At 38.1% G+C, this 27,113-nt stretch overlaps 1 protein-coding gene across 3 annotated transcripts in view; it reads left to right on the forward strand.

Moving 5' to 3' along the window:
- Positions 1–27,113, forward strand: part of CDC42BPA (CDC42 binding protein kinase alpha) — a 183,361-nt gene that overhangs the window by 130,784 nt on the left and 25,464 nt on the right. For all 3 annotated transcript variants that reach the window (XM_030944869.1, XM_030944870.1, XM_030944871.1), the window contains 13 exons: positions 3,969–4,074; positions 4,667–4,815; positions 5,924–6,015; positions 8,533–8,609; positions 16,844–16,963; positions 17,663–17,743; positions 19,831–19,936; positions 20,677–20,813; positions 21,451–21,590; positions 22,462–22,543; positions 23,673–23,889; positions 24,664–24,726; positions 26,317–26,910. In XM_030944869.1, the coding sequence (XP_030800729.1) occupies positions 3,969–4,074; positions 4,667–4,815; positions 5,924–6,015; positions 8,533–8,609; positions 16,844–16,963; positions 17,663–17,743; positions 19,831–19,936; positions 20,677–20,813; positions 21,451–21,590; positions 22,462–22,543; positions 23,673–23,889; positions 24,664–24,726; positions 26,317–26,910 (1,964 nt within the window). The remainder of the gene's footprint in view (positions 1–3,968; positions 4,075–4,666; positions 4,816–5,923; positions 6,016–8,532; positions 8,610–16,843; positions 16,964–17,662; positions 17,744–19,830; positions 19,937–20,676; positions 20,814–21,450; positions 21,591–22,461; positions 22,544–23,672; positions 23,890–24,663; positions 24,727–26,316; positions 26,911–27,113) is intronic.

Raw genomic sequence — 27,113 nt, forward strand, 5'->3', positions numbered from 1 at the left:
GATTAATTGCACTGGAGGTTAACGCAGTAATTTGAAAAAGGAATGTTTTAAATAGCCGTGCTACGGTATTTCTGTGCTGTGCAGAAAGGAGGTCACTGGAAATCTTGGTAGTGATTCCCAGTGTACTTGGCAAGAATCTTGACTTGGGAGGGATTAATCTAACCTAGTTGTACAAGTCCTAAGGTAGACAACTCAATAAATCCCATGACTAGTACTCTAGAAGTGTGGTTTTCTCACCACAGGTTGAAAAGGAAACCTACACAACTCATATCAGATGGATAATTCTGTGTCCTTGAGTATGTTTATGTGGATGAGCTAAATCCTACCAGTTTCACCTGTTCAGTGGATGTTAGGCTTAGATTCAGCTGTCACAGTTGTTTGCCACAATATTTAGTTAATATTTTCCTTATCACCCAGATTTTTTGTGGTATTGTTGGTTTTATCTTAATTGATCTCATTGAAAACAAACCCCATCACAAAACCACTATCAGAAGGAGGAAGAAAAAAATACCAACTACCCCCTCCCAACACTTCTAAACTAAATCAAACCTTAAAAAGCCCCAAGATTTGGGTTGGGGTTTTTGGTTGTTTTAAAATCTGTTTGCTCTCAGAAAAAAAAAAAACAAAAAAAAAAAAAAAAAAAAAAAAACCAAAAAACCCACACACAAATTGTGAACAAAATATTGAAAAAATTCTGTGCATCTTCAGCTGTTAAGAAACTCAAATCATGTAAAATTCTGAGATGTGCTATGTTTGAGTTACAAATAGTCAGAAGTTAATTATCTCTAAAACTGAAATTCTGGAGGGCAGGGTGAAATTTCAGGGCTTGGGAGCAGAGGGAAGTATTAAAAATTTTTAGAGAGGTATTTTTTAAAAACAGATTTTATTGGAGACAGACACCAGGGAAAAAATTAAAAATTGAGTTGGAGACCTTGAGCATACTGGTACAACAACAGAAATTTAAAAGCATTGAGAGACTAGAGGAGTCATGACTGTCAGATTTCCTTGGGGTTTTTAAATCGGGTTAAACAGAGCTTGGTGTAAGACACCAGGGCTTTAAGACCACTTCTGTTGAGCAAAATTCTTTAGTCCTCTGGGTCCATTTTGTATTGTAAAGTATCCCAGCTGAAGAGCCAGTCTGACTTCCTGAGCATCCTGACAAACACCATACAGGTAGCACCCAGTGGTTATGTGAAGGTTGTCATGATGTTGGCTCCAGCCAAAAAGTAAAATTTAATTTTACAGGAATTTCTATGATATTGCTCTTCTGGGTTCTTCACATTGAGGAACTAAATTTGCAAGGGCAATTATATTGAAAACAGAACAGTTAAGCCAAATTTTCAGTAAAGAAAGAAGTGACTGGGTGGAACCTGAAGACCTTTTCTTCCTTTGGTCTCTTGCTGTGCTCGTCAGGGCTCTCTGTCAAAATGAGCACAAGGAGAACAACATTTGTCAGAGTTAATTTGCCATTCTTGCACTTTATTACTTTAATTTTAATTTTTAAAGCCTACCAAATGGAACAACCCCAGCAAAACAGTAACAAATAAAAAAGCTCCAAGAGCTCTTGGGTCCACATAATGTTTAATAACATATGCCATTATTGAGAGAATTTTGCCATCTAGTGGACAACAAAACCACCTCAGTTCCCAATGGTCCTGCTTTAATTTGCTGTCTCGCAGAGCTTGAGGAGTTCCCTTGAACTCAGTACAGATATTTGTAAATATTTACTTTATATTTTCATTTTCTAGATTTCTGCTTGTCTGTGGAACATCTTTTTTGAGTTTTTTTTTTCATGAGCAGCTTTTCAGCACTTGGAGCCTGAGAGCTCTGTGCACCCTAAACCAAATAACTGAAGTGTTTCCTCACCTTCCATCAGGAAGGATCTGTGTGACAACATAAAATTGGACACAGAAATTGGACCCTTTTTTTCTGCAAAGATTTTATGTGTCATTAAAAATAGAGAAAATTAGATGCTGATTCCTAAATCTCTTTCCCTTCTCATACATCAGGAAAACTTACTCTTACCTTGAGAGCCTCACATTCTTTTTATTTCTGCTTAAGCTTTTTTATTTTTACAGTGTATTTAATTATGCACCCCCTACCTCCAAAAAGCATCTTTAGCTACTTCTCACATCTTTTGCCCACTGTTACAGCCCAAGTGGTTTGTGTAGGCTCAGATTATCTTTATCAGATTGTCAAAATGTGTCATCCAGAATGCTTTGGGAAAAGAAGTTGTTATGTGGTTTCCATTGAGTTCTGGTGTACCTTGGGAAAAACAATGACTCATTAATATAAAAACTCTCACTGACTTTTAATAGTCAGGATATGTAGGGTTTCCCTAGATTCCTCCCCACCTCTTGAACTAAATTATAAGCAGGAGACAAAGAAAAGAAGGCCCAATAAGTGCCTGTGTTTTCATGTCGGGTGTGAGATTTGTGGGAAATGGTTGCTAATTTTGCTTTTGGCTCCTCTGTATTACAGTAGTCTGTCTTCCTTAAATAAACCTTAAACTGCACACCCAAAAGTCACCACAGCCTGCAGATACTTAGCCTGTGGCTTTCACAGTGTGATCTTGTCCTAAGGCCACTGTGGGAAAGCTCTTCAGTTCCTCTTCTTGCCCACGACAGTTCAGAGTATGTGCTCCATCTTCCTTGCCTTCTGGCACCTATCTGGAAATCTGTGTTGAAACTTTTATAATTAATGGTAAATTTGCAAGGAGCACCATTTCCATGTTCTGTGTGTGTGTGTGAACCCTGCAGTGTCAACCAAAAAAACTTACATTGCCTTGTAGGCACAGAGGGGGAATCAGTTCCTGCTGGAAGGTCACTGCAAGACAAAATCAATCATCTGGAGATCTCTCATCTCCAGTCCAGCAAACTGAAGGTTAGAGTTACTTTTAAAAATCAGGAAGCAAGGATAAGTTAATTCTCATGAAACAGAAAAAATACGTTCCCACTTCAGTATATTTTATTTAAAGCTATTTGAGGTTCAGTACTTTGAGCTTATCCTAAACATTTCAGTGTTTGGTGTTGATGAGACTGAACTGTGATCAAGCTGTGGTGTTGCCCTGCTGGTCACTGAGGCAGTTCAGGAACTTGCATAAGGCCTGGTGGTGCAGAACTGGGATTGCTCTTCTGTGGGCAAAATGAACATGTTTAGAGCCAGGCATGTAAGGAAATGAGGTGGGAGGGATGGTGCTGGGTTTTTTTCTGTTTGTTTGTTTTAGGTTTTTCATAAGTTACTTAGTTTCAGCGAGTTAATTTTTTTAGCAACTTTCTTTTCTATGTTAACACCTGAGGCAAAGTGAAGAAAGAACCTTCTGTTGTGATTAATCACAGAAAGTTGTTGTTCTTTCTTTGTGACTGATGATCAAAGAATCTGAAAAACAGGCATGTCTCCTCCTTGTTGTCTTTACACTCAGAAAACATGTCTGGATAGAAAACAAAGCTTGGTGGATGAGAGAGCCTCTTCTGGCTTATGCTCTTTAATAATATTAAAAGTAGACTCTCCCTGTTTAATTAGCACTTCTTAAAGTAACATCACTGTTCCACTACTAGTTCTCATAGTCAATTGATTGAGTAAAGTTAACCACAAATTCCAATATTTTCTGGACAATAATTGTTAATTATTGGTTGTGAATTTTGTCTTAATTTACTCCCTAAAAATAGGTTGAAAGATTTCTTTCTCAGAGTCTCAGTTTCAGGTAGATGATAGGTAGTACTTCAATTTTCAGTCTTTGTCTTAGTGATGCATATTGTTTAATGGAACTCCACAAAGCAGCACAGAATTGGTTCTGTGTGGTTTTCTGTTTGGGCTTTTGTTGTTGTTGTTTTTATCCTTATGTTTTATGATTATTTTTTGTATTCTGTATTTATCTGTTTCTGGTTGTTGGTTTGTTGAAGAGACTTCTGTTTTTTCTTTAGATTCTTTGGTTAAAAGACCTTATTTTTTCTTATGTAATCATTTAGGGTAAGTGATGAAAAAGATGCTCGAGGTTATCTTCAAGCCTTGGCCTCTAAAATGACAGAAGAGCTGGAAGCCCTGAGGAACTCCAGTTTGGGAGCAAGAGCTACAGTAAGACTTTACTTCTATATGTCAGAAGGTTTTTTATTTGAAAAAAACACTGATTTGACAGTTTCAGCTGCAGCAGTAGTCTGTAGAGTCTATGTTAATTGGAAGTTAAACTTTCCTAGAGCTTCTGAATTACTGAATACCAAATTTACTGTTTATCAATTAATTAAACACCAAGATCTTTATAATGTGATTTTATCTACGTTACAGTTGAAGTAGCTACTTTGTAATCAGATATGAATTTGTTGAAGGAAATCATGCTTTTGTTCATCAAAACCTTCAAGTCTTTCACTTGGGAAGCAAGTGAACACTTGGATGTCCTTTGTAGCTGTCATCTGAATTGAGGCACATCAAGACCAGATTTCAAAAAATCTCTTTGCTTTTGAGATCAGCATAAAACATAAAATTTGCTACTTGAGTTCAGAAATACTGATGCTAACACTGCTCTTAATTTTAGATTATTTTGGAATTAATGAACTCTTACATTAAGGACATCATAGACTGGGAAATGTAGTTGTTGAAGGTAGTTACATTCCTCATGTTCAACTTCCTTTCCTCTTACTCTTTCTAATCTAATTTGCTGGTTCTTTCCTAGGACATGCCCTGGAAGATGAGGCGCTTTGCAAAGCTGGACATGTCTGCAAGGCTGGAGCTCCAGTCTGCTCTTGATGCTGAAATCCGAGCCAAACAGGCTATTCAGGATGAGCTGAACAAAGTCAAAGCTTCCTGTATCTCTACAGAGTGGTAAGACTGAATTGTTCTCATGCAAATTTACTTCAATACCTCCCAGGAAATGTCATCAAATCATTGTTTTATCTGCCTTGTCTGTGGAAATTTGATCGCCCAGATGAGAAAAAAACCCCACATCTCTCTTTATTGTTTGAACAGCTGAACAGTTCCTGGGGAAAGTTGAGATCTTGAAGGCTTTCAGAGGGAACACATTCATTTTTAATAATATGATCTCTCCTAGTTGTGATAACAAATCCAAATCCATAGTTTGGGTTTGTGTCTTAGAATATATTCTTTTTCATTCTGCTGAGAGCTGCTCTGGGTTAGCTGACTAAAATTAATTATTGCATACTGATTTGCACAGGAAGAAGTAATAATGGTTAATGGACTACTAGGAATTCTTTTATTCCTTCCTCAGACCTCTCTCTTTCTCACTTCTACCTCACCACCCCCACAGCAGAATTTATTCTGAGTTGTGTAATGCCTGAAATGGGTTGGTAGGAAGTCACTCCATTTTTAGGTGTCCAGCTTCAGCACTGCTGGGTTTTGCAGCTTTAGGAAAGCAGTAGGACAGAGCTGAGATTCAGGTGTGTTACCTGTAAAATGGGAACATCTGGTTCACCTGCCTTGAATGTTTTTCAGGCCAGGTAATGTGATGACAGGCAGCATTGGAAATCCTATAAGAACAGGAGAACCAGTGTTTGCTTTGACAGGCAAGAATGAAAAATGTGCTGAAATTGCAGAGTAGAATTACCTCTCAGCTATGAGTCAGAAAGCGCTGAAACAACTAACTGTAAAGGAACTGAGGAAAAAAATAGTTCAGCTAAATCTATTACTATCACAGGTACTTAATTAGCAAATAAATTTTAATGAAAAACAGGACTTTCTAAAACATAAACATACATACAGTCTTTTTTTCTCATTCACATGGATACAAGCTCATTCAATTGCTTAGAAATTAGAAACATGAAAAACATGAACCTATTGAATAGATAAATAGCTTTTTTCTGTAAACTGAACAGGTCCCAGTAGATTTATTCAGGTATTTGAAGACATCAGGAACAAAAGTGACTTGTATCTTGGGTTCTCAATACTTACTTACATTTTTTGTGTTCTTTTGAAGTAAATTGCAAGAATCTGAGAAGAAGAACATGGAGCTTTTGGCAGACATCGAAAGGCTGAAAAAGGAGACAGAAGAGCTTAGATCAGAAAAGGGTATGGCAACTGATATCCAAGTAAATAGTGTGTCCCATTGGTGGGTGCATCTTATCAATCAAGTGTCACCTTGAAATTAAAATATGACATCAACATGTGGGCACAACACTTGTGTGTCAAGATGTACCCACAGTTGTTGCATTTGCATTTCTAACACTTGTAATAGGCCTCAGTTTTGTTGGTACCTTTGAACCAGTAAGGTACAATTTGAGTTGAAGCTGCATTGTTTTTATTTGGCCTGTGTATAGTGATTTACTGCCAGAAAACTGTTAGAATATCGATATATTTCTAACCTTTTCTCCTTTATGATGGGTGAAGGTATTTAGACATCAATACTGATCATAGTGTTGTTCATCTCTGAGTGTTTTGGGCCTGTCTCCAGAGAGAGTAAACAACTGCAGAGGAATTCATAGCACTTGTTTGCTTCTGGGATAAGTCCATGGATAGGCTTTGCAGCCTCACAGTGAGCAGTGTGGTCATGAGTGCTTTGCTGTGGTATTAAGAGCATGTTCTGGGATTACTGTTGCATCTGTCCAATACTATTTTGCGTTGCTGCTGGGAGAAGAGACTGTTTTTGGTAATTCTGCATTGAAAAAAAATCATTAAGAGTTGAATAATGATTTGGATGATTCTTTGCAGTTTCTGTAGTAGCTCTAATATTTGTGTCTTATGAGGCACATGGGAAGAAGTATTTTTCAGGCCAAATGGAATTACCTAATTTTCTGCAGTTCTGTGAGCTCCAGAATTTAAATACCTTGGCAACAATTGCTGCGTTGGGATGTCAGATATTGTTCAGCTTTTGCAACTTAATGGCCAGTTGGTCAATAAAGTATTAGAGCTTACATTCATCTCCTATATATAGGCCTTCCAGTGCTGATTGAGTGGTAAAAATAATTCAAACCTATACAGAGCATTAACAAATGGTGCCAGTTAGCAAGTAAGACTTAGGGAATTGATACTCCCTCATCTTAATGCTTAGCACTGATACCAGGATTATTCTTCCTCCAAGTGCTTGGAGAGAAGCTCTTGATAGCATCTCCCTGGAGACAAAAATACTTTGTCATGTTTAGGTTTCATTTATATGTTCTTGAACTTCCTTAAATATTGTGCATGGTTACTTGACTTCTGAAATCTTCCTATGTATTAAATAATGTTGTGAATTTATAATTAATATTTTGCCCTATATTTTTTCCAGTGTTTAAAACCTTATTGTTCTGGTGAAATAAACATTTACTCTTTGCTGAAAAGAAGCAAGCAAAAAAAGACTGTTCAAGGAAACATTAGTCATGTTTCTTAACAGAATTATGTTAGTAATTTTCTGCTGCAATTATTCTAATAGTCTGATAGAAATACACTTGAATTTAAATCATTACTACCTTTGATTTGGTTTTCTCTTAAAAGAAGAAATACATTGCTGTTTGAATTATAGAACTGTATAGAAGAATCAAATGTAGTCAGGGTACCGTGGTAGAGTAACTTGCAGTCTGTGGAAATTGATTTCTAGGAAGGGATTATTTGCATTAGCACCTAATCCTTTCCTGTTTATAAATATATTTCAGAAATTCAAAGATGGGGAAAAGATTGCTGAGAGTATTCCATAAAGTTGGTGGTAGTTTGAAAATTTGTTTGATTATTTTATTGTGATTTCAGTGTATTTATGTTTTAAAGAGGAAAGTGTCCTTTGCAACTTTATTCACTGTGGGTTATATTGAGAACATACAGATATGGCTAATTAGAGCAAGACACTGACATTTTTAAAAAGAAATAGGAACTTCTGATATCCTTGTTTTGAGATGCACACAGTCCTGCAGGCTCTGGTCATAATAAATACATGAATGTATGTGCATATATAACATGTTTATAGCATTGAGAAGAATAGAGTTCATACACATCTGTGAAGTATAAACACACACCCAGCAACTTGAATTAGAAAAGAAGAAACAAAAAATACCAGTTGGAGCAAGTTAAAGTAAGAGCTGAGGTGTGGCAGCCCCTGTAGCTCCAGAGGATGCAGCGTCTCTGCTCCATCGCTTCAGTGTGTGACAGAAACGTCTGAAACTTCCCCCAGGATTGTGCACCTGCTGGGCACTCAGCAGGGAGAGGTGTCAGGCACAGAGCATGGCTCAAGGAACCCATCTGGTTTGGAAATGCCATGCTTTTTTTGGCTCCAGCTGTCCTGCCATGGTGGGACATCCCACATGTCACCAGGTGGCACCTGCTGGGTTAGTGTATGGTGCAAATGGACATGGGCACCTAAGAATCCAGTGCCCTCTGCATAACAGACATGGACACAGAGTGTGTTTCCACATGGAGCTCACACCACACACATCCTAGCTTGGGAAAGGTTGATTAAACCTTGTTCATTAAAAAATGGAAAATAAACCAAATGTGCAGCTTATTTCGAAACACACAGGCGTTTCAGGTGGACACTCAAAATTCTGACTCAGCAAGGCAAAGGTCCTCCATGAGAAGGTCATATTTTCTGTAGCTTATAAACCTGCTGCTGCTGTTTTCTAGGTGTAAAGCACCAAGACTCACAGAATTCTTTCTTGGCATTTTTGAATGCGCCTACCTCTGCTCTGGATCAATTTGAAGTAAGTGCACAGCTATTCTAACTCACTCAGTGGAACTGCTGTTGTGTGCAGGTCCTGTGCATATTTGCTGAGGGTTTGCTCTTGTATTTTAATTGTATTGCACCAATAATATTTGTCTATAATAATTATTTATCATTTACAGTGCTGGCTGTCTTCTCTTGAATGCTTATAATCACAGTGAATTCTGTCTCAAACCTTGAATGCAGAAATTTGCCTGATTTTGCAGTGAACATGAAAAGCATAGTTGTTCAAATGGCTTTTCTTTGTATTCAGAAAATGCTAAGTAATGCAAGCAGTGGTTTGGTAAAAACAAGAAAATACCAAATCATCCTTGATTGTATCCCATGAAGTCATTAGTACTGTTTATTAGGTTGTTTTCATCATCTGTTCATTTACAAAGATCTGTAAAATCCAGATAATTGCTACTCATTTCCTCTCCACAGATCCTTTTATTTAAAAAATGAATCTGTTTCATACCTTTGCCACTTCTAGACAAAAGACCAGAATGGGTAGAAAGCCTGGCAGGAAAAAATTTAAACTACATTTATTATCTTCTTTTCTAACCAACAGTAAGCAAAGCATCATCTTTCTTTTAAAAGAACAGCTGAGGTGAAATATTGGTCAAACTGAATTCAGAGGATACAAGGCACTACCTGTACAGTTAGATATTAATCTGAAATTTGCCCAGTTTTTCCTATTGCAAATACAGCATCATCACATTTAGCTATGAAAGAGCATAATCCCTGCTGTTACTGCTGTCCCAAAATTCTCTCTTTTCATTATGTATTCACTAATTCATTGTTCTCTCTTGAAGTCCTCACAATTAACATAGTTTTTAAATTTCCTTTGTAATAATTTATCTTATAAATTACTTTCAGTGTAAGAATCCTGTTGAGAGTATAACAATAATACATTATTGAGTAAATGCTGTAAAAACACTGGTTTCTTTACAGATAGTACATTAATTAATTGTCTATGAAAGGCAATTAATGAAAACGTACTGAGGTAATTATTACTGCCACTGGTTATTTACAGTTCTTTATTTTTGCACTTTTATTTATACTGAACAGTTTTCTTCATCCTTTTCTTTCTCTCTCTCTCTTTTTTTTTACTGCTGTGTTCATTAAAATAGGATTCCTTTTCCTCCTCTTCATCCTCATTGATTGATTTTATGGATGACGTAAGTCTGACTTTCAACCCAGTAAATCCCTCAATAACAGATCACTTGATTGATTTGGAATATTCCAACATTAATGCAGTCAACTTAAAAAATCTGCACATGCAGTGGAGAACAAAGTATTTCTGTAATAGCACTCTTACACCTATTTGTATGGATAGGTGTTTTGTTTTGAAATAAATGCTTTTCTTTAGGTGCAGGTGAAGAATTCTTAATTGCAAACAGTTTTTCTGATGGGGAAAAGCTGCTTTTAGGCCTTGTCTATTGATATGGCCTGTAAAAAACAGTTCCAAAATCATCAGCACATTTATGTATTTAATTCTTTTGCTTCATATTATTCCTTTATCATGAGTTATTTCCTTAAGTTTTCTAATCACTTCTCTTAAAAAGTTTCCCTTCCATACAGTTAATTTCTGTACACTCAAAATATTTTCTGGTTTTTAACCTGCATTGTGAGAAGTCATTTTCATTATGACTGAAGTGAACTTACTACTTTTTGTTGCCATTTGATATGCAGGTTTTCTGTCAGGACTTTTAAATATTTAAACTGTTTAAATATTCCCACTAGTTAATTGTATACTAAGGGAATTGAGTTAAAAGCTAAGAATTGACTGCATTATATTTCTTCCAAACTGAAGTAGTAGGCCTATAAAAGTAATTTTTAATAAAATTTTTGAAAGCCAGGTGTATAGAGCCCCATCCATTACAGCTCTGTAGGAATAATTGTGTGTGTGTGTGTCTGTCTGTGCTCGTAGATGTGTTTATGCATATTATACATACATACAGTCACACATATTTATACAAATGTGTTTAACACAGTGTAATCCCATTGGCATTGAAATTAGATCAAGTAAATATTGTTTGAGAAATCTCTGCTGTGAAGGGTGTAGCAAAGAGGATGAGGTAAATGGGCCTTTTCTGCTGTTTTCATTTCCTTTTACATACTCTGAAAAAATGCTTTTCTTCTGGATGCTTTTTCTCTGTAAATCAGGTTTATACCTCACACAAAATGTCAAGGTTCATCTTTGGTGTCGTAGTAGAAGGCACTTCCCTGCTTTTTTGTATAGCATACAGAAAGCTTCTGGCTTGCTGATAGTGTTGGAATTTTCTTACACACAAAAAACTAAAAGAGAAAAAAAAGAGGTACAGTTTCCTGTTGTGTAAATCCACAAAAACCAAATAATATTTATATTCTTCATCTAGATTAAAGAAAACATATTCTGTGTTACTTGAGTATTAGGAGCACTTTGTATCAGCAGGTTCTTGAACAGAAATTTATCTTTAAAAATATCTAAAACACTCCCCTAAACCCTATTAAAAGAGAAATAAAGGACATATGTGGTAGTTACTGATAATGTTCTATTTTGCAAGGAGAAGCTTAGGACATGGATATTTTCCTGGTTGCTCTCTAGTTAATTCTGAAGGACTTCAGTACTTTATTCCATATTTATTGTTGCTTGTTTTTTGGGGTTTTTGGGGTGGGTTTTTTTTGGTTTGTTTGTTTGTTTTTGAGAAGGCAGCATTTTTTTCCACAAGCATTTTGACAATTTTGTTTTTTTCTTTATGGAAGTGAGTCATTTTCAGCTGCTGGCATACATCCTTTCATAGCAATTCTTCTTGATTGGTCCACCCAGATCAGATCTTTGCAGACCTTCTAGTCTTGGGTAAAGGTTCAGATATTAATATTTATATTGTTTGCCTGTAGTTAGCTTCCTGCACATGGAGTCAAACTTCTCCTGTTCCATCTTCAATTTGAGTCCAACAGGAGTGATTTTTTCCTCAGTTGCACTGGGCAAAAGAAATCTCTGGGCTGGACTGGCCAGGGGCTCATGTCTCTAACACCAAGGCAGAATTCTCTCTCTTCTGACCAAACTGCAGAATAAGTAGAGTTGGCTGCTCAAAGATGGGAAGAGCACCTTGTAGAGAAATACAAGACATTCTGTCTTTGTTAGAAAGAGAGATAAAGCTGTTATCTGTGTTAGTAGATGAAAGGTAATGTCATTCAGTTGTGCTGTGAAAGTCAGTTCTGCATCTTTGATTTACTGGACAATCACTTGATTCATTCATAGCATAATTTATAGGCTGAATTATCTAAATGAATGCTTATTTATGATTTAGCTCATTGAGTTGGTTTAATATCAATATATTAGATAGACTTAAATTAAAATAAGGCTATTAAAACTCCCTGCCCACTGGATGTGACCTCCATTCCCTTCCCAATGACTCTTACTGGCAGTGGTTACCTTGAAGGACAGCATTTCTTGCAGCATATCCAGAAGAATTAACTTCTCAGTCAAACCTGAGAAATCTGAGGGTTCACTGGGGTCTTTGTAAGACCAAGGAAGGGTTAGAAGTCCTTAGGTCAATGCTGCAATATTGCATGGGGTTCAGGAAAACCTGTCTTGTAATCAAGAACCCCAAGTAAGTATTTCTGTTAGCCTGGATTGTTTCTTCAGACTCTGTGCCTTATTAAGGAAGGACAGAGTGTGTGTAAAATAAGGTGCAGGGGCAGGTGCAAGGCATTCCTTGCAGGATCTCTGGTGCCTGTTCAGCACACAGATGTGCACACTGCACTGGGTTTCCCAGGGTGAGTATGTCTTGTGTGTCTGCCATCCAAATAACAGAACTATTTATAGCACTCTCTGAATGACTGGAGTTAATTCCAATTTTTCCAATGAGGAAAACAGTAGTTTTGCAATTTCTGCTGGAGAGAAATAAAAATAGATGTCCTGTAGCCTGCAGATGCTGTGGAGAAAGTGGTAGCTCGCTACTCAGATGAGCAGCACTCACTGTTGGTTCCTGCCTGGAAAAGATGCTGGGTCAGGTTGGCAGAACTGGTGCCTAAATCCTCTTAGCTGTGACAGCCCGCAGGTTCAGAAACCATCCTGGTCTGTCCTCTGCACACAGGGGAGGAGGAGTGTGTTTGCAGTCCCTGAATTCCAGTCCGGGTGGGGAGGGAAGTCACCCCCAGTGACTGTAAGAGACTAAACCCTGCTGCTGTCTCTGCTGTGTGTTGCAGGCTGTCTCAGTGACACTGTCTGGGTGTTAAGTCTCCTGTGTTCACCAGAAGTGTCTGACAGTGGAAGTGTGGGGTTTTGTTTCTTTGCCAGGTGGATCTTTGTGAATCCCACTAGCTGTGAGAAGCAATCAACTTGTTTTGTTTAAGGATGAATTTGTGGTTATTTCATAGCAATAAAATGGAATCCCATTTTTCCTTGACAAAATTATTTTTCCCTCATGCTCAAAAATAATATTTTTTGCCCTGTTACTAACACCTTAGAAATTAGAAATAGATTTCTTAAGTCCTCCTGCAATCTGTCCTCGCATGCAGTCTCCATGGGCTTTGCTAGACTAAGCAAATCTGAGCTCTGCAAGTAGCCACAGAATAATAAATGGTGTTCAGAATTCTTATTATTGAGCAGAATAAGTCATAGTGGTGTGTGGTGAGAGCCTTGACTTCATCTGCACGTTCATAATTGAGTAAATCTGGTTCATAAGATACTTTAAATTGGACATATTGTGCCTCCAGTAGATTACTTTATTCATCTTGTTCAAAGCACAGAGATGCCAACTGCAAATTAATGGTGCAGTGTAGTCTGCAGCCCTGCTGCTATTGTCCAGTGCAAGACTGTTGACTTGGAATAGCTGTTCCTTTTTTTTTTTAATGTTTCTTCCTTCTTGTTAGCCCAGAATAGCTTGTTTTTAAAATCCTTGTAACAGTGAACACGCCTGTGTGTGTCTGAACACTGCCTGTGGAGATAGAGTGAGGAATTCTGAGGTGATGTATGTGTCACTGTTTGGTTTTGTAACATATTCTCCTCCTCTCTTTGTTAAAGCGCTCTCCTTCCTGTATTCCAGCTAACAAAGGCAGACGTGTAAGAGGCTGTCTTACTCTATGTGGCCCTTTATTTTTTGCCTGTTTTGTCCATGTTTAATGTATGGATTGTGTATTTACCTCACTGCATGTCTTGTGCTGCTGCTGCTGCTGTTTGCTGCTGCTGCTGTGCTTTTTGTCGTTTTACAGCCGTGGGCTCAAAGCTTTTGGATTATTTCATTTGGCAATCCTGTGAGCAGAATATCTCTGAAACTGGAGAAGATGCTTTGGGTGCTTTCTCATTTCAGTGAACCCCATGAGCAGAATATCACAGTAACTGGAGAAGATGCTTTGGGTGCTTTCTCATTTCAGTGAACCCCATGAGCAGAATATCACAGTAACTGGAGAAGATGCTTTGGGTACTTTCTGATTTTAATGTGAAAGTTCTGTGTGGAAGCTGATCAGGCAGATGCAGGTTGGGAAGATGAGCAAACATGAAATGAGAACCTGTTTGTTTCCTTGCCCTTAAGAGAAGGCATGTATTAAGTCATGGGAATTGCCCATAGAAGATCAAGGTTTGGTATTTGAGGGGAACATCACAGCAAATGATAGAAAATATCACAGTACAAAGATAAATAAACATGAAGTGGGAATTGAGTAAATGGAGCATCAAGGACGATAGGAAAAATTCATACAAAGAAAACAGATGGTTGTGTTGTGGCTGGTTAAGCTGGAAAGGTCTATGGTGTTTCAAAAGTCAAGGTGGGTTTTTAAGGCTTTACAGATGTTATCAAAGCAGACTCAATGAGGATTAATTCCTACCAGTTATGCTGTGTCCATTTTAATCTCATACTGCCATTTCTGTTTCTTTTATACAGATGTGATGGAAGGGATAAGTAAGCATACACAGCATTTCTGTTGAATGTTCAATAAACAAATGGCAATGCCCATCAGCTCTAATGATGTCCTTACCCATGCAGTTCAAAGCACACTGCTGACTCTCTCAGGCAAGGTTGTTTTTGTTGGTGGTGCCTCCAGTTCAGAAGTTCTCTCTCCTCCAGATGTGTTTATACACTGGCCAGCTTTGGCTGAGACCTGCACAGTCCTGTGGAAGACAGCAAAGCTCTTGCAGTTTGGTAGGAAATAGTGAAATCTACTTTGGGTAATCCAGTGGATTAGTTTAAAACCAGTTTGAAAGATGCTAGCATGGTCTTCATAAACTGTTGACCATAGTTGAGTCAGGTTGCTTTTGTGCTTGGTTCTTCTCATTAAAGCCAGGACCCCAAGATCACTGCAGCAATCCAGCTTAAGGCCCTTGTTTCTGCACTGAAGGTGGTGGTTAAATTCCCTTCTGCAATGGTGGATCAGGTTCTGTGTGTTTTGTGGGCTTTTTATGTTTGTAAGTAAAGTGAAAATGCATTTGTTACTGTTTCAGCAGTTGTCTTCAACCACAAAGGTTTTGTAGCACATTCCAGAAAGGTTCCATCACTGATATCAGGCTTGTACTACATTTTTTCATAGACACCATGAAAATTCTTTGGTATGCAGATGCTGCTTTGAAAGGGAAAGCCCTTGGAGTATCTGGAAACATTTATGAAATGATAGATTAGATCTCCAGGTTTAACTTGTAGGAAAAAAGGAGTGTCTCTTTCTTGCTATGAAAAAATTTGCCTGTAGTTACTCACTGGGCTTATTTTTTAGTAACATTTTCAAGGAGGAGGTAGAATTGTTGACGGTTAAACAGTCTTTGTGTAGACTCCAAGTTTTCACATGTTTAGACTGGATTAAAAAGAAGTTTAAAATAATTGAAACATGTTGCATTTGAGGATTTACTACTTAAGGCATCAGTGTTTCTAATACTGGGTAAAGCTTTCAATTATTATTTGCTTCTGATAAATCTGAGCACAAAATGTTCACTTTACTGCTACTTTTTGCCTGAATGCTTGAAACACATGATCTATGTGTAGTAAACAGGTGTATCCCAGTGTAAGAATTTCCCATTTGCATTTCAGAAATGGTTGCAGGCATGTTAATGTGCCTAAGTTGATTAAACTGATGAGCATTCTCCACCAGATAATTTTTTTGGAAAGGTATGGTAAAACTAGAAGCCATCAGACTTAACTCACTATTAAAAAAATATAAATTAAAATAAAACTAGCAACTGCACCTGTTGGCTACCATGACTGCTCCTGAAGAACAGGACTGTATGTGCATGTATAAAATTGGCTTGGCAATATAATTGATTCCCAAAAAGCAGTAAAGTTTGTGGAATTCTTGGTATTGTCAGTGGCAAATGAGATGAGAAACACTGGAATGTTCAAATGCTTTCTGTAAACATGGCTGCATATTTTAGTTTGTCTGCAAGCTAGGCAAATCCTTGGCAATGCAGGACTGATGATAGCATTGCTCCAGAAAATCAAGGCATGCCACGAAGCCTTCTGCAGGCCTGCAGCTTTTATTTTTAGTGGGAAAGAAGCATTTTCACAATTTGTGGGGTTTTTTTCTAATATAATTTTACATAGGAAATTTTGCAGAGATGTCTTGTTTTCAAGGAAGAATCCTGCCTTCTCTGATTTTTTCAGCTTTACTAACAAAAGATGACTTGTTGCCCAGGATGCCTCTTTGTACCTATGTGCCTTGTTCAGTGTAGCTCTGTGTTGGGCTTAGTTTCATTCTGTAGATCAAGGACTAGGAAAACATTCCCCAGAAGAATCTGTGTTCCTGGTAAGGATGTTTCTGTAGTTCAGATGGGGTGCAAAACCCCCTCAGTTCTCTGTGAATGCAGTTATCAGGATATACACTGCTCTGCCTTTTGTCCTTGTTTTCTTCTGAATATGTTTTCAGGAATTTACATGGGCTATGTGAAAATTCACTTCCAACAAATCCCTGCTACCAGTGGACAAAACCCAGTAGTGTTCAGAAAACATTGATCCTTGAAAAATGCTGAATTGCAAGTGTCTTCAAGTGGTTATCAGGGCCCTGAACTAGCAGCTCTTATGCATGTGCTCACCTCTCAGCAGAAGCCTTGGCGTGTTTACATGCAACAATTTTCATTCCATTTTGTTGCTTTTAATTAGGAAGCTGCTTAAAACTGAATTTTTATCCTCTCAGTTCTCTCTTAGGAATTCTACTGCTCCCATATCTTATTTTGGTAAGAGTTGAGAATTCTTTTTTAATGATGTCTTTGATTTATTTCTTTGGTTGTTGTTTTTTTTTTTTTCCTCTTTTGAATTGTTCTCCTAGATTGATTCAGTTGAGAATTTTACATTGTCTAATACTCCATCACGGGATGAAGATAGCAAGTCTCACCTCCACTCAAGATCAAGGTCTCCTTCTACAGCCAGTGAGATTGAACCAATTGAGGTACTTCAGTGTTGAAAGATGTTTCTCCTTTTTTTCCCTCTTTTTAGGAGTAACAGTTTCACTTGTATAAAAATGAGTACTGCAAGTCTTTTGTTTGAAGTGAAGCTCATTCTTCTGCAGCAAGACTGTTTAAGACTTTGTAATGGCCTTCTGCACTAGTGGTGAACTGTGTTTTGGGGAATGCTGTATTTCCTTTCACCTATGGTTAATTGAATAGGGATGGGAACTATGAATTGTTAGTTATGGTCTCTCTTCATAACATATCCTCAGTCATGAACATTTAAGAAATGTTGGCACAAAGATTGTTATAATATAGTTTGTAAAAATGCACTTTAAAGCCCTGCTGGAAGTCTTGTTATTATGAAATGTTAGCCAGATTCTGCAACTATAATAATACAGTGGTGTAATAATTTATCCCCTTTCCCCGATTTAAAAAAAAAAGTGTGTTTTCTAATATTTTATATCAGAAAATATCTAATCAGATGTTTCAGACAATGTGAAGTTGGTTTTAACATTTAGGAGATGAATCTTGCTGAGAAATAAGATTTGTTTTTCTGAGTCCTGCATGAATCAGTTTGGTTTCATGGCTTGGATGCTGGGGAATGGGGTGGGTGGGACAACATGCTCTTCTTCCTTTATCCAGGCTTTCTTTGCTGGTGTGTTCTTGATGTCTGATTGATTTTTGGGGGCTCTGTGCAGGTTACAGATCATCCTCCCCGTTCCATTCACACGCCCACCATGAGGACAGCATACACTGGCTCGGGACTCTCTGCACCAAAGGTACCCTTTTGTCAAGAATTCCCATTTTCTGTGTAGCAAGGGCAATGTGGCACTCCTGGGCTACAGCTCCAGGAGAGCTGGTTATCACACTGATCCTACCAGAGCTGCCTGGAAGGGTGTTTAGGAGATGAATATGTGGGGTGTTTATGTGCAACCTGGTTGCCCTCTAAAATTTAAAACCCTTGGTTCTTACATTATGGGGCGTGAGGAAGCTGCACTAGGAATTCCACAGGCATTGGATTGTAGGAAAAACGGTAGTTTGGAGACCAGAAAGAGGTAAATGAGCTAGAATGTGAAGAAAGCAAAGTGCCATCCTAGGAAGAGAGTGTTTTATGACATGTGTCTGACCAACATGCCACTCTACTCTTTGCATACAAGAAAGTCTCAGATTAGCATGTCTGCAGGCTAATTAGATGTTTATTCTAGAGAAAAGGCAAAGGGTTTCCCTAAAAATAAAACCACAGATTTGCCTGTTTTAAAGCAGTGTAGAGTGAGCACTACAGGAAGAGATTTCCAATTTTACTGTCTTTTGGCTTTTACCTGCATAAGTACTGATTTTCCATCACTTGTTGAAGTCATTTTGCTGTTGCTGAACATGCCAGTATATGCTAATTCCCAGGAGATTATGTCTATTCAAGCAAATTAAGAATAAATACCAGCTTTAAAGGAAAAAAATTCTTGTGAAAGTTTTGAAAATGGCTCAATGGTTTAGGAATCTTCTTTATATTTAAAAATAACAGAGTTTTTGTGCAAATAATAATGAAGTAAGCAAGCCTTTCTAGTAGATCTGTTTCTCTGCTTTGATAAATTGCAAAGTGGCAGAAGATTCACTTGTGTAGAAGAAAGCTAGAAATTTTGAGCAGACAGTGCTCTGTTGGCAGCATCTTAGTAGATCAATTAAAAAAAATACTTGAGGTGCCCTTGGAATCATGTGAAACAGACTTTACTGTCTACATAATTTAATTTTTGCATGCATTTTGCTCAGTAAGTAATGACTTGCTTTATAATTTATTATATCCCCTAAAGAACCTTCTTATTTTTTGATTGCATCAGTGTTTAAAGCTGGGTGTTGTTTCCCTGCAAGTCTCAATACAGAACATTCTGTAGACAGAATGCTGCCATTGTAACAGTAAAACTGTCATTAAATATGGATAAGTTTGAGCCCTTAGCTGTGATATCTTATGCTCTGAAAAACAGGAAAGTGAGTAAAATTTTAACATGCCTACTCTCCAAATAGTCTGCAAAGTAGTCCTGTTTGAGATCATGTACATGATCAGGGTTTTTTTGGGACAGTCTTTGCGTTGACCCTATGCTCTGGCCTTTCTTTATTATTAACTTGCAGTTATTTGCTGGGAGTTTTTATAGGAAAGCAAAGCAGCTTCCTGGATTTTATATAAGGCCATCTGTGAGTCATCCTACCACATTTTGTGGGCCTTAGCCTTTATATAGCAGCATTAGCATGGCCATCCTTGAGGAGAGGGAGAGAATGAAACCACTTACTCATGTACTCTGTGTTCCCAAGGAATAATAAAAAAAGAGAAACCCTTTCAAAATCAACTTCATCTATCAACTTCAGCTCTTGCCTTTAGATTGGGTGTTCTGAATTGCCCCTGCTGAACACCATAAAAGGGGGCTCTGCCAGGGCTTTCTGGCATTGAATTTTGAAAAAGTCTGCTATTTTTCTTTTAACTAAGGCAGTACTCCTGAGAGAGGAGCACTGAACTTGCAGCTTAGAAAATACTGTCATGGGTTGACCTGGTGACAGTCAGGTGCTCTCCAAGCACATTGATGATACACCTTCAGCTTCTAAAGTGTAACAGAATCACTTGGGCAGCTTTCCTATCTGCAATGGAAGCAAACTCATGTTCTGAGGCAGGCTCCAGTTTCCATGGCCTTGTTTACAGAGGATGTTTTAAATTATCAGCAGTGGGCACAGTGATGAGGAATTTTTTTTTGCTCAGATCTCATTTCAGCAAGCACAAACAAGCTGCCTTATGAAATGCACCTGTGCTCTCTTGTCTGTGAAAGAAATAACTGTACTTGAGAAGTGTTACAGGTGCTAAGATCCTTGTCTGCTCATTTCACAGCCTAAAGCTCACCAGTTTGTAGTGAAATCCTTCAACACACCAACAAAATGCAACCAGTGCACATCCCTGATGGTTGGTCTGATACGACAGGGCTGTACTTGTGAAGGTAAGCACTTGGGAGAGCACAGCAAGTGTGAACTGAAGTTCTTACAGATCCAAATGGCACAGGAAATGTAGTGTGGTGATGCAGGAGTCTTCTGCTCATATTTTGAATAGCAGTATATTCTCATGCTTCAGTCTTTAAGACTAGAAGCCAAACACTTTGAACTACATAAGAGATTGCCCAGTTATCTGGGGACGCTCTTATTCCAGTTGGTGGTACAAGAGTTTAGTTCTGTGCCCTCAAAATAGCAATAAGGGGCCACAGGTGGCCCCCTGAGTGGTCACACCAGCTTTGCTTTATGTTGCAGGGCAGAATTTAATAGACATCCATTCTGACTTATTCCAGAAGGAAGCAGAATTGATACTGAATGGCAGTTATTCTTGTTTGTATGCACACAGAATGATGCTTATTATTTAAAGGATGTTCCAGTGTTTTGTTTACTAGTAGAGTTGGGCCTAGAGGACATAATGGAGATTATATTAGGCTCTTTCTTATCTGGATGAAAGCAGGTGTATCCATAAACTATTTGAAAAAGAGAAATTTGGGATTTAGAGCAGATAAAAACATGAACTTTGCTGTGTGCAGACTTATATTTCTGTCTGTAGCAAAGTTCAGTGAGATTATTCAGATGCTGGTCAAAAAAGGAAAGGGGATTTCTTTGTAAATCTTGTCGTCATTATCCCAACTTTTGCATTGCACAAGAAATAACCATCAATCTTTTTGTTTCTTCTGCTCCTCACAAGTGTGTGGATTCTCTTGCCACGTGACCTGTGCAGACAAGGCTCCTGCAGTATGTCCAATCCCTCCTGAGCAGACTAAGGGACCTTTGGGAATAGATCCACAGAAAGGCATAGGAACAGCTTATGAAGGACATGTCAGAGTAAGTAGGAGGCAGCTGCATTTGGGACACTGACATTAAATGCATTGTTTCCCAGAGCTGGCATTACTTTGAATATTGGGGGGATAGATTCAATTGCATCTTAGGGTAGCAGTTTGGCAACTAAGACCTAAATTTTCACAAAGCAACTCTTAGCATTGTCAGCAGTGATCCTCTCTCCATCTCTGTTGGTCAGTGTGCTTTGGGTTGGTCTTGAGTAGTTCCATCTCTGAAGTTCAGATCATCTTCCAGGCTCTGTGAGTTTTTTGAGTCTTTCTGCTGTCTGTGGTTACTGGTGTGGATATTTGCACAGAAATATTAAAAGATTTACTCAGCATAGTTTTGGCAGTAATTCTGTAGCCAACTAGAGTCGAGTTTTTGTCTCCATGTTTGTTAATACATCTCTGAATGAATTTGTGAAATGAGAAGAAAGAATCTGTGATGCTATTAATTTATTAAGTAATATATTGTCTGTCTGTGTTTGTTGTTCTTACTGCTTCTGGGCTCTCGCATATGTTGCTTAACATCATCACTGAATTAAAACTTTCCAGCCCAGATAAGCAAACTTATTTTTGTGCTGTTTGATCTTTTGATTGCATCCAAACTAACAGAGAATTGATCAGAATTTATCTTTCTAAAGGTCCCAAAGCCAGCTGGAGTAAAGAAAGGCTGGCAGAGAGCACTGGCAGTGATCTGTGATTTTAAACTCTTCCTGTATGATGTAGCAGAAGGAAAAGCATCTCAGCCCAGCGTGGTAGTGAGTCAGGTCATAGACATGAGGTAAGCTGTTTGCTGCTGGTGGCAGCTTGGCAGAGGCACTGGGAGGTTTTGTTCTGCTTTTCCTTTTTGTCAAATCAGTAAGCAAGCTCCAGAGCTTTTATGAAACCCTTTAATCCATGTTGAAAGGCACTAATTTTCTGGGATAAAAAAAATAAAAGAGCAGTTAGCAGTTACTTGGAGTTAGGCTGAACGACACTTGTTTGTTCCTATACGGATGTCTAAACTTCCATTACAACATCATGTGTAAAGAGCATCTGTTCAGCTGTGCAGAAGATCTGGAATGAATAAAGAATTAAAAATAACACCATTTTGGAGTTGAAAAGAGTTTTGAAAGATATAAAACTTTGTTATAGGGTAAATGTATTACAATTTTTACTAGAGAAGGGCTAAATAGTTTGTTCCCACTATCTTCAGTATTACTGAAATACTGCCAGCCTCACTGAAGGCTGAGAATATCTAACATAGCAACTAAGTAAAGCTCATCTCTGACCTAAATTAGTTCATCCAGGAAGCCCCAAACTGCTGAAGGTTATATCTTAGTTTGGATTTTTATGAGAGTTGGAGAGGTTGTTCTTTGTTCCACTTATTTTTAAAATTGGACTTTTCCTTTAAAGGTTTTAATTTATACAGATTAAAAACAGTTACAGAATATCTGAATAGATTTATTTCCATCAGCATTTACCAGGAATTAATTATGCAATATTGTATTTGTGAGTTTTATCTTCAGATACAGATGAAAGGATAATTTTAAAAATCAGATTTTAGTGCTGACTTGTTTCCTTCACTAAACAAGACTATTGAAAAAGTAAAATCCAAACAGACAGATTTTGCTCATTAACTCTTTTCCAATTATGTTTATGGTCTCCATAAGGGATGAAGAATTCTCAGTGAGTTCTGTCTTGGCCTCAGATGTCATCCATGCAAATCGGAAAGATATCCCCTGTATCTTTAGGGTGAGTATGACATCCTGGTTTCACAGGGTGATGTATGCTCTGACAGCTTGCCAGTATTTTATTTCCTTGGCCAGTTCTGCCCCTGTGGAATCCATGGCAGCAGCAGCAATGCATAGGGATCTGTACATATGTAATTTCTGTGGTAAAAATAGCACTGGTACATCTAGACAAGCATTCATCTCTGTGTAGGTTGTATTTTTTCATCTTCACAATAAGACGTATTTTCCTTCATTTCTTCTTAGTCATTTGAAATTCTTCTGTTCATCATGATCTTGTACATTTTCATTTCCTCAAGTTGCCCTCTGCTTCTCGATTTAACTCACTGGGTGTTTGCTGAAGTCTTTATTTTTTATACTTTTTTTTTAACGTATGCATTGGATATCTGAAAACTCCCATTCATCAGATAGTCAGTATAGAAATTTAGTGCAAAATGCTCGTCAAAGTTTATGTCTAGTACCTGGTATCAGGATTTTGCCATCACTGGCCTTTTCTAATATTCTTATTTTTGTTAGATACTCTGTTAAAGCTTTCATCTCAGTGAAATCTCCTTGATGTCTTATCAGTTCCACTATCATTTCTTTACTGTGCCTTTGTATTTCAGTCCTTGTTTTTCCAGTTTTTAAATTGTTCACCACTCAGTGTGCTGAGAGGAGATAAAACCTACAGAAGGGGCTTTCCATTTTATCATTAATAGCTGTATCCTGAAAAGGATCACAGAGCATTCTTTCAATGAAAGCCATTCCTATTGCATTACAAACTATTAATGAAATCTATAGCTCTTAAAAATACAGAAAACTTTATAAAAATGCTTTTTTTATGAAATTGCTGTGAGAAACAATTGACTGCCTTATTTAGAGCAGACATTCATGAATTATAAAATAAATACAAATGCATTTAAAATAAATCCAACATTTTATCTGTTCTTTAAAATATTCACATCTGGTTTTCTACTGCAGGTTCTTGTTTAAGATAAGAGTGTTTTATATTAACTGAAGAGAAATTTTTACTTCCTTAATTCAGACAACTAATTAAAAGGGCATTTACAGGCATCTGATTCCCTTGTAAAAACGATCACGAGGAAATTATTTATCAGTTATGACTTAAAACTATGTTTTGATTTTTTTTGCAGGTTACAGCCTCCCAGCTCTCTGCATCCAGTAACAAGTGTTCAATCCTGATTCTAGCAGATGGTGAGAATGAAAAAAGCAAGTGGGTGGGCGTGCTGAATGAGTTGCATAGGATCTTGAAGAAGAACAAACTCAAAGACCGCTCAGTCTATGTCCCCAAAGAAGCTTATGACAGCACCTTGCCCCTCATCAAAACAACACAGTCAGCAGCAATCATAGGTATGAAGTTATTTAGAAGAAAGCTCTAAGAAAAATGGGAATGCTAAAAGCATGACTTTTTAGGAAAAAGTCGTGTTAGATGGTTATCTACTGAATAGAGAGTAACAGGTAGTGGTGTTATCCCATATGGAAATGTGTGTGGGCCTAAGAGAAAAGTGCAAGAGAACCCAGCACTTTTGTCAGATCTTTTAAGAGTATTCCCTCTATTCACCCATATTCATAATTATTCACCAATATTTGTAATTATGAATAGTTTTGACTGAGAATTGGATGTTCCTCTTTTGTTACTCTGTAAACATAATTCCCTAACTGGGCGAAATTAGCACTATAGAGTAGGTGTAAATCATTCACTTCAAAATCTGCTGGTGGGACCAGAGAGAAGATGTAAGATCAGAGGTTGAATTTAATAATTTCAAATAGTACTGCATAAAATATGTTAAACTCTGATTATGTAAATTATTTCAATATAATAATATAGTTACTTCAAAGCTGGTGCTAGACTTAAGTTCTCTGAACAGTTTATTAAAAATTATGTTTCTGGCTGTTACTATAACTAACAGGAGAAACGGGAAAATACTTCTTTTTTGAGAAATTTGAGAGATTGGGAGTTTGCCAATTTTTTAAAATACATTAATATATTAGGTTTGGATTTATATACAATTATTTCAATGTATTCTAAAAACTGTCTCTGTTAATGAGAATTATAACTATTGTTTATGAAATTTAAAGTACTTCCAAAGAAAAATAACCTTTTTTTTTTCCTTAATGTCGTAGACCATGAAAGAATAGCCCTGGGGAATGAAGAAGGGTTGTTTGTTGTGCATGTCACCAAAGATGGTAAGAAACTAGGAACTGGTAATAATTTCTCTAGTACTAAATCATCTTTTTCTTATTCAGTATCTTCTGGTTTGATTTTTCATTATTTACTACATTGTCAGCTGTACAGCTCCATGAGAGACCAAAAGGTGATCTGTGTGCTCTCTGGTTTGGGTATCCTTTCCAATATCAAGGTTTTGGAATGCAGTTGAAGTTTTTTCCCCCATTTTTCCCCCAACTATCTCAATACTGATTTCAGACCAGGTTGCTCAGGGCTTTATCCAGTTCTGTGTTGAAAATCCCCAAGGACACAGGTTCCATGATTTCTCTGGACTGCCTGTTGCAAGTTACTCTCACGGTGAAACACTTCCTTTTTATATTCAGCAGAAACCTCCTTCATTTGAATTTCCTGCTGTACACCTCAGCAAGAATCATGGCTTAATCCTTTGTGTAACCTCCTCCTTGGTACTGGAAGTAAAAACTTCTGTGCAGTACTGCAAGATGTGCTAACAGATTGCCCAAGTTAATTCAACAAATGACATGTTTAATTGTATGCTTCAGCTCTGAGGCTTTTCCTTGATTCAGTAGTTTTTTGCTATAAACTGGTTTTGAAATGAATGCTGAAATAATGTGCAGTTGTTGTTACTGCATCAGATCTGCTCCTCCCATTTCTGATGAGGAAGAGCCAAAGGTTTATCCAGAATTTGCACATCTGGTGTTATTAAAACACTAGTTTTGATTCTGTATTTTTCATACTGCAGGGAAGCAATAAAGGGGATTTCTTGGGTGTCACTCTTGTGCCGAGGATGACGCAGGAACAGTCAGGAGGCAGGATTGTAGAAAGAGCAAAGAAGGCTTTATTCAAGAGAACCACGTGGTTTTATGGAGTGATATGATAGATTCTATTTGATTGGCTAATTAACAAAAACACCTTCCTCATACACTGTTCTTAAGAAGAACAGAAAGATGATGTAGAAAAACACCACCTGCAGATTGCTTATACTTAACAGGTTACCACATCCTTACAACTCCCTAAAAATTCTCACAAGCCCCTGTGAGAAACGCTTCCCGTTTCTCTCTCTCTGTCCCATGGCATCCACACTTGGGTTTCTTTTCTAGTTCATCTTTACAAATACACGTTATAATCAATTCACACTTCACCATTACTTACTTGAATATGTGGGGGGCTGTGGTGATGTTCACAGGGGTCCCAGGATGAGGGAAGAGCTGAGAATCTTGACTCCATGTTTCAGAAGGCTGATTTATTATGTTATGATATATATTATATGAAAAGAAAATTCTATATTAAGACTATACTAAAAGAAAAGAGAAAGGAGACATCAGAAGGTTAGAAAAGAAAGAAAAGGAATGATAATAAAATCTTGTGACTGACCAGAGAGTTCAAGACAGCTGGACTTTGATTGGCCATTAATGAAAAACAACCACATGAGACCAATCACAGATGCACCTGTTGCATTCCACAGCAGCAGATAATCACTGTTTACATTTTGTTCCTGAGGCCTCTCAGCTTCTCAGGAGAAAAGATCCTAACGAAAGGATTTTTCATAAAACATGTCTGTGACAGGGGGCTTGTTTTGATCTTTCTTTCAGAGATTATCCGTGTTGGTGACAATAAGAAGGTCCATCAGATCGAGCTCATCCCGAGCGAGCAGCTCATCGCCGTAATCTCAGGACGGAACCGCCACGTGCGGCTCTTCCCCATGGCCGCCCTGGATGGAAGGGAGACTGACTTCTATAAGCTGGCAGAGACCAAAGGCTGCCAGGCCATCGTTTCTGGCCACGTGCGCCACGGGGCCCTCACCTGCCTGTGTGTGGCCATGAAAAGGCAGGTGCTCTGTTACGAACTCAATCAGAGCAAGACGCGCCACAGAAAGATCAAGGAGATCCAGGTGCAGGGGAACGTCCAGTGGATGTCCATCTTCAGCGACCGTCTCTGTGTAGGCTACCAGTCAGGTTTCCTCAAGTACCCCCTCCATGGGGAGGGCAGCCCGTACAGCCTGCTCCACCCGGACGACCACACGCTCTCATTTATCTCACAGCAGCCAACTGATGCCATCTGTGCAGTCGAGATCTCAACTAAAGAATACCTGCTGTGTTTTAGCAGCGTCGGGGTTTACGTCGACTGCCAGGGCCGAAGATCCAGGCAGCAAGAGTTGATGTGGCCCGCAACTCCATCTTCTTGCTGTGAGTTGTGCTCTCTGTGTGTGTGTGTGTCTGAAGTGATCTCTGCTTGTGTTGATATCCAGGGGAGGTGGAGTTCTGGGCTAATTACCTGACAGGTTAATGGATGCTCTCAGCGCGTCACCATTTTTAATCTGGTCAGAGTGTGTTGGAACCCAGGAAATTCCTCTGGCTGCCCTGGAGGACTCAAGACCCTGATAGGGGGC

The sequence above is a fragment of the Camarhynchus parvulus genome, chromosome 3 (assembly GCF_901933205.1).
Source record: "Camarhynchus parvulus chromosome 3, STF_HiC, whole genome shotgun sequence".
Taxonomy (NCBI): domain Eukaryota; kingdom Metazoa; phylum Chordata; class Aves; order Passeriformes; family Thraupidae; genus Camarhynchus; species Camarhynchus parvulus.